The 6,979-nt window shown below is 56.2% G+C and overlaps 1 protein-coding gene across 1 annotated transcript; it reads right to left on the bottom strand.

The window, feature by feature from the left end:
- Window positions 1-3,992: 3,992 nt before the first annotated feature.
- CEBPA (CCAAT enhancer binding protein alpha) lies at window positions 3,993-6,744 on the bottom strand. Its single transcript, XM_048316970.1, has one exon. The coding sequence runs from the start codon at window positions 6,554-6,556 to the stop codon at window positions 5,579-5,581; it is 978 nt and encodes a 325-aa protein (XP_048172927.1). The 5' UTR covers window positions 6,557-6,744; the 3' UTR covers window positions 3,993-5,578.
- Between the last annotated feature and the right edge of the window lie 235 nt (window positions 6,745-6,979).

The raw sequence follows: 6,979 nt of genomic DNA, 5'->3' as shown, positions 1-6,979 counted from the left end.
AGGATTCCCTTCCAATTAAAGAGGTATACCCATGCAGACCTGAAGACATCAGCCCATTGCTCCCACATAGAGTAAGAAGTCTCTAGCAAAGTACTTGGCAGTAAAGGCAGCGTAAACATATTGCCTTTGCCCCACCAGGGGTAACCTGAGGAGCAAACTAATAATGGAAAAGACATAAAAAAATCTGTATTCCAAACAGCTGATTTTTATTTCAGGCTACATACACAGATTGCGTTACTCTGGATATGCAAGTGTTCAATCAGCTCAGCATATGCTGATTTTCCACCAAAGGTGTAAACTCTTTGAGATATGGGGTGATTTTCTCTCTTTGGATCCATAGACTAAGTTTGAGAAGTGTTACCATAAAATAATAATAATATAATATGGACTGGAAGGAAATACCTGAACAGACTTTCTGGTTCTTCCAAAGTTTCTTGTGATACGCTTATTATTACTAAGTCTTGGCTTCGAAATGCAGTTACCTTTGGTAGGATACAGCAAACCACACTGTAACACTGATATTTGTGTGGTGTTTGTATGCAATTTCAGGTGTATAAACATGGATTTCATTACGGGAGAAGAAAGATGCACCCAAAACCAGAGATGTCAATGTATAAAACATTTTTTACTTTATTATACCAAGAGAGGGCACTGGGCCTGCTTCTCCACCCTTTACTCAGGCTTTTGCCATTCTTTTCACCACTGAACTGGGTCAAAGCCAATTCAACCAATAAATCCAAATCAGTAAGAGCAAAACACCTGCTTTCTCCTACCAGCAAAGCATCTCTCATTGCCCCACTTCAGTGCCGAAATTTGTTCCTTTCCTCCAAACTCCTGAAGCAGATGAATGAGGAAAACTCCTCAAGGGCAAGTCGCTTGTCGAAGCAATAAAAAATAAAAGACTGAGAAATCGTGGCATTTCTCCACCATCCCCAACCTGCTGCAGGACTTTGCTATGGTCATGAGCAATCTCTCAACTCTGTACACAGTGCTAGCAGACAATGACTCCCTTCGTCCTCAACATGTGATCACTTGCTCAGCCTCTCAGTCACTGCCCAACCCCCGCCTCACCCCCTCCATGTCCCTAGCCCCATGTCTGGGACTGGCGAGGGGCAGGGGTGGAGAAGGAAGGACTGCACAGCCCCACTGGTGCGGCAGGACAGGCAGAAGCTTGGCAGCATTGCAGCAGTACTGTGTATAAAAGGAACAAGCTCAGTGGGAAAACCAAAAAACCACCCAGCAGTCACGAAGACAAATGTTGCTGAGTACATACACCCAACAGCACCCTCCCAGAGCTGGAGCTGATCAAGCCTTTGCCTGTGCCAGGCTAGTCTTGGTGCAGGGTGCCTGTATGCAGGGAGATGAGTGGAAATGCCACATGTGAGAACAGTCTCTGCCCACGGTCCTGTCACACTTACCCATGTGTGGCCCACAGCAGAGCAGAGCAGTGCAGCAGCTGCCCGCCATCCTCTGCAGCAGCACAGACTGGCAGCTGTGCTCACAGGAGTGTGCTGCTCCAGACAACCCGCAGAGGTCCCTTCCAGCTCCAACTGTCCTGTGATATTTGGAGTGGACAGTGCATAAAATCCTTTCCACCATCCAGCTTGTGTAGTACATGCCTAAATACTGCTGAAACAGGCAAAGCATGGGGTCACATGTGAGACTACAGGCTTTGACCCTGGTGCTAAGGCACACATTCCTGGACATGCTGCTCTCAGAACTTTTTTCATCTGGGCAATGACTTAGGGACTTTTTTGAAGGCTCAGCTGTGTGCCAGAGTAAGGGTTTGGCTTGAAAGGAAGAGAAAATGGTAGATCTGCAGCTGGGAAGGGCTGGGAGGGGGCTGCCAAAGCAAAAGGCAGTCTGCAAAAAGCATGTAGAGACTGCAAAAAGCTCAGTGCTGTGAGAACTGTTTTGTCTAAGCCATGACTGAGGGCCTTGTCGAGGGCTCAGCCTACAGTTAGGGTTAGGATTAGAGAGCACTGCTCACTTTTGGCACTGTGTTTAAGGCAAGTGTCTCTAAACACTTTTCTGCTATCAATAATTTACCCTTCGTACTATTCTAGAGCATTCTGTGTTTATATAACTATTGAAACACCTATGTGGTAGATAGGTGATCTTAGTTTTGAATCACAGAATGGCTGATTCTTCTGTCACTGAAGACTAGTTTAATCTACAGTTCATTTAAATTAATGGAAAAAATCTGCTTTGTGAGGCCATAAATGATTTGCTGAAACTACACACACACACGGTGAGTCACAGTTCAGAACATAACTCAAACAACCAGGACTGTATTCCCATGCTCTAACCACTAGATTACAGTCCCTCCCACATATACCCTGCAATAATCTCTGCTCAAATGATAACAGTATTTCCCCACTTTACACGTTGGACAGCATTACTCAGTAAGGCACATCCTACCCGATGGGTGTAGAGCTCTGCAGGGCTGGGGGAGGAAGGAAGCACAAGTAAAAGTCATTATTTTTGCCCAACACCACTAGAACTTAACTCTCTCCTTGGGAAATTACTAGCTCTGGACCCCACAACTTACATGTAACTGAAAAGGGAAATCCTTGATCCCGATTTGCATTCATCTTTCACCCCCCAAGCAGCGAGTGCTTGCAGACTCACCATCACAGTGGATTTCAGAAGAGCAGCCTTCATTTCCCTCCCTTTCATAGCCAGCATGAACCCTGCTGGGAGGAGGCAAAGCCCCTCGGAGTACACCCATCCAGCCCAGGGCCAAGCAGGACTCGGGGGCTGCACCTGCACTAGGCTGAAGGCGCTTCGGGAGTCCACTCTCATCCTCATGGCCCGCGCACCGCCGGGTCACACACTTGTGGGTCCAATTCTCTGTCTCTGGGGTGTTTAATTTCTGCTGTGATGTGCCGCGCTGGACATACACAGCACGAGGGCAAGGGACACACCGTGGAGCAGTGAGCTGCGGGGAGCGCGGCTCTCCCGGATCCCCTCCACGTGAAAGATCGACACGGGCGCTGCTGAAGGGCCACGGCCCGGGGCAGCCTTCCCTCACCCGCCTGAGGCGCAGCCCCAGCCCAGTCGCGGGCCGCCCGTTCGGGCACCAAGTCCCGCCGGAGAGAAGGGCGGGCAGCGCCCCGGGACCCCGCTGACCCCCTCACAGGGCGCCCGGGCACTCCGCCACACGCCGGAGACTACTTCACCTCAGGGCCGGCCGCCACCACGGGGCAGCTCCGGGACGGGACGGGACGGCCCAGGCGCAGCCACCTCCCCACCCACGGCTGCCCCTGCCCGCCCCACCGCCGCCGCGCCTCGCGCCGCCTCCCCCCATGGCCCGCGGCCGGACCCCGCCTGCCCCGGGCCCTGCCCCGCGTCCCGCCGGCACCGAGGGGCCCCGGGGCGGTGTCTCCAGCCCCGACCCCGCGGGAGCGAAACTCCCCGGGGGAGGGGAGGGGCTGCGTCTTGCCGGGAAGCGACGGGCAGCGGCAGTGCTGCCGGGCGAGCGGGGCCCGGCCCTGCCCGCCGCCTCTTTCGGCCGGGCCCCGCCGTGCCCCGGTTTCCCCCCGCGCCCCGCTGAGAGCCGCGGCGCCCCGGGCGGAGCGCGGGCTGCCCGGCCGGCCGGGCCCGGCACAGCGGGCGGGCTGCGTGTCCTCGGCACCCGGCGCCTCCCTCGGCCCTCCCGGCCGCCCGTCCCCGCAGCCCGCCCGTAGGCCCCCGGCCCGGCCGCGGCGGGGTGAAGGGTGAAGCGAGGCGTGACTCACGGGCACACATCTGACACCGCAAGCGTTTAGGAAATTGCCGCTCTCTTAAAGGCAACCTTTACCACTTTACACTACCAGTGTATTTATTTCTCTGGGGCGAAAACCGGGGAGTTGCACTCCATTAATGCGTTTCAGTCACCAGCCCTGGCAGGGGATGCAGAAGTCGATGGACAGCTGGATGCTGGTCTGGAGGAAGAGCTTTTGGACTCCTGCTACAGGAGAAGGACTGGAAACAAGCAGAGAGGCAGATGGTTATGGTAGAATATATGCTGTTTATTTATGAAGGTAACCAGGACTTCTGACAAATTTTATATGCAGTTCCCCCCTCCCCCCCAATTAAAAAAAACCACCAATGTGTGTGCATATACATACACGTATACATACCATACACACACACTGCACACACATACACACGCTGCCAGCACTGTGCTCTCACTGTTGTGCTTTCAAACAGCTTCATACACCTTTGTTCTCCTCTCTCGTCAAGACTTACTTCAGTTGGATAAATTGTTATGCAGCTACGACGCAAGGAAGAAATGTTCTGCCTGGCTACCAGAATGCCCAGGGGGCCTGTTTGTTTGTTTATTTTTCTCTCACTCTGGGAGAAGCTCCAGAGTCCAAAGGTGCAGCAGCACCACGGACAAGCCTCCTTGCCCCACCGCAGGCATCCTGCAGCCCCACAACCTCTGCTCTGTTCCAGGCACTCCTGCCTTGGGGTTGGGAGGCAGCAGCCAGTACGGGACAATATGAAGAAGGCAACACACACTCATACTCACCCACCCATACAAATAATAAAATAACATTGCAGCACAAGGGCATAGTCTCTGTCACAAGAAAGTTGTGTGATGGCAAAGACCTAAGTAAGGCAATAAAGTATAACTAGTGTACACGAATGGCTTTCACATTACATGAGGCACAGTTTGGATGGACAGAGACTTGGAGAAGAGCTAAATGTCCTGGAATAAAGCAAAATACACTGAAAGTTCATAGTAAATACCCGCATCTATAGGTATTTTATTCATTTGTGCTTCGCCACGTCGTGACATACAGTACAAGACACTGCTGCTCTTTCTTTTGATGGAGAGAGCTCACCATACTCTAGCAAGCCGCTGCTCCATCAGTCCCAGGCTGTCCATTGGTCCTGCAGCGGTTCTGGCCCCTTGACCCCCTCCCAGACAAGGCAGGGGACAGGGCTCAGCAGAGGCAGCCCAGCCAGGCTGGGACAGTCCTGGCAGCAGTCTGGTGGCTGCCCCACACCTCAGTGCTCCTAATGGCCGGCCAGTGCTGCACATCTCTCAGCCTCAAGTCCTCTTCTCATCGCTGACTTCCCCAAAGCTGCTCCTGTCTGCTGCACTGCAGGCCAGCTGGAAGGGGTCTGGCAGGACACCCCAACCCTCAAGTCTGCACGTCCCTCATTCTTTCTCCTCGCACTCTGCAAGGCTGGAGGGCATAGCAAGCCCCAGAGCTCCTGCAGCCAGCTTTTAAGGCACATCTCGGTTGCTATGCATGCTTTATTACTGTTGTTGTTGTTATTATTATTATTGTTATTTACCCTGTGTAGACACGTGGTCTTTTACTTCTTCCCCTTGCCTTTCTCCTTAGAAAACTCACCATGTTTTCAGCTTACTTCTGTGTCATCCCTAAGGCACAAACCTTTTAATACTAGAGCTGCCTGGCCTCTTGTATAGGTCGTGAATTGATAAAAAACAAACAAACGAAACAAAAAAAACCCAAAACAACCCCCCATTTCCCTCCCCCCGGCACACCGCGCTTGCTGCGCGCCGGTACACATAGTATCTATGCGCGGGCAGCGCAGCCCGGCCGGTCCCGGCGCGGCGCTAGGCGCAGCTGCCCATGGCCTTCACCAGCGAGCTCTCGGGCAGCTGCCTGAAGATGCCCCGCAGAGTCTCCAGCTCCCGGGTGAGCTGCTCCACTCGCTTGCGCAGCCGTTCGTTGTCGGTGGTGAGCTCCAGCACCTTCTGCTGCGTCTCCACGTTGCGCTGCTTGGCCTTGTCCCGGCTCTTGCGCACCGCGATGTTATTGCGCTCCCGGCGCACCCGGTACTCGTTGCTGTTCTTGTCCACTGTCTTTTTCGATTTGCTCCGGTGGTCCGAGGGCATCATCTTGAGTGTGCCCGCGGCGGGCAGGCCGCCGGGAGGGTGCGGATGGTGCGGATGGTGCGGGCTGGGCACGGGCGTGGGGGGCGGCGTGGGGTGCCCGGGCTGGAGGTGCATGGTGGTCTGGGCGCAGTGGGCGATCTGGTACTGGAGGTGTGACGGGTGCTGCTGCGGGGCGTGATGAGGATACAGGGCCGACAGGGCCGCCGACTTCACCTCCTCCTCCTCGCGGGGCTCCTGCTTGATCACCAGCGGCCGCAAACCCGGCGCGGCGATGCGCTCGTAGAGGGGGTCGAGCTTGCCGTCCATGTAGCCGGCCACGCAGCCGAAGAGCGGCTGCTGGTGGTGCTGCGGCTGGTGCCCCGGCGCCGAGGCGGCGGCGCCGGCTCCATGCATGGTGTGAAAGTCGAAATCCCCGGCCAGGATGGCCTTGGCTTTCTCCTGCTGCTTGCTGTGCTGGAAGAGGTCGGCCAGGAACTCGTCGTTGAAGGCGGCGGGGTCGATGTAGGCGCTGATGTCGATGGAGTTCTCGTTCTCGCAGATGTCGCCGAGCTCCGCGCCTCCCGCAGCAGGTGCCGCCGCCGAGGGAGCCTCTCTGTAGCTGTAGGTGCTGCCGGGCAGGGGAGTCTGGAGCTGGTGGTGCTGGCCGCTGCTCATCGGGGGCCGGGAATCGACCTCGTAGAAATTGGCTTGCTCCATGAAGCACCTACAGTCTGCCGGGCATGGTGAAGGGCTCCTGCAATCCAGGTTTCGAACGAGACGACGACGGCAGCGGCGGTGGCTCTAAGCAATCCCGCGGCACGGTGTTGCAGGGCACGGCTCGGTGCGCCCGGAGCCCGTCCCCCGGCCCAGCCCCGCTCCGCTCACTGCCTGCCTGCCCTGTTGCTAGTGGGCTGCCGCGGTCCTGCGTGCCGTATATATACAGCCCGCAGCAGGGCCGGGGATCGCCCTCTAGTGTCCAACCTCCTGCTGGGAACCTTTGACCGCCGCGCAGCCGGGTCCCAGCGCCCCGGCCGGGCACAGCCGACCTCCCGCCCGCCCCCGGGAGCCGCCGCACCGCGGGGAGAGCGCCCCGCACTCCTCGGCCCCCCCCCTTCCCGCCGCCGCCCCGAGCTCGGCGGG

Source organism: Corvus hawaiiensis, chromosome 12 (assembly GCF_020740725.1).
Source record: "Corvus hawaiiensis isolate bCorHaw1 chromosome 12, bCorHaw1.pri.cur, whole genome shotgun sequence".
NCBI lineage: Eukaryota > Metazoa > Chordata > Aves > Passeriformes > Corvidae > Corvus > Corvus hawaiiensis.
This window is presented reverse-complemented; position numbering and strand designations above follow the sequence as displayed.

Coding starts and splice junctions, on each gene's coding strand:
- CEBPA (XM_048316970.1), bottom strand. CDS start 6,556: ATGGAGCAAGCCAATTTCTACGAGGTCGATTCCCGGCCCCCGATGAGC.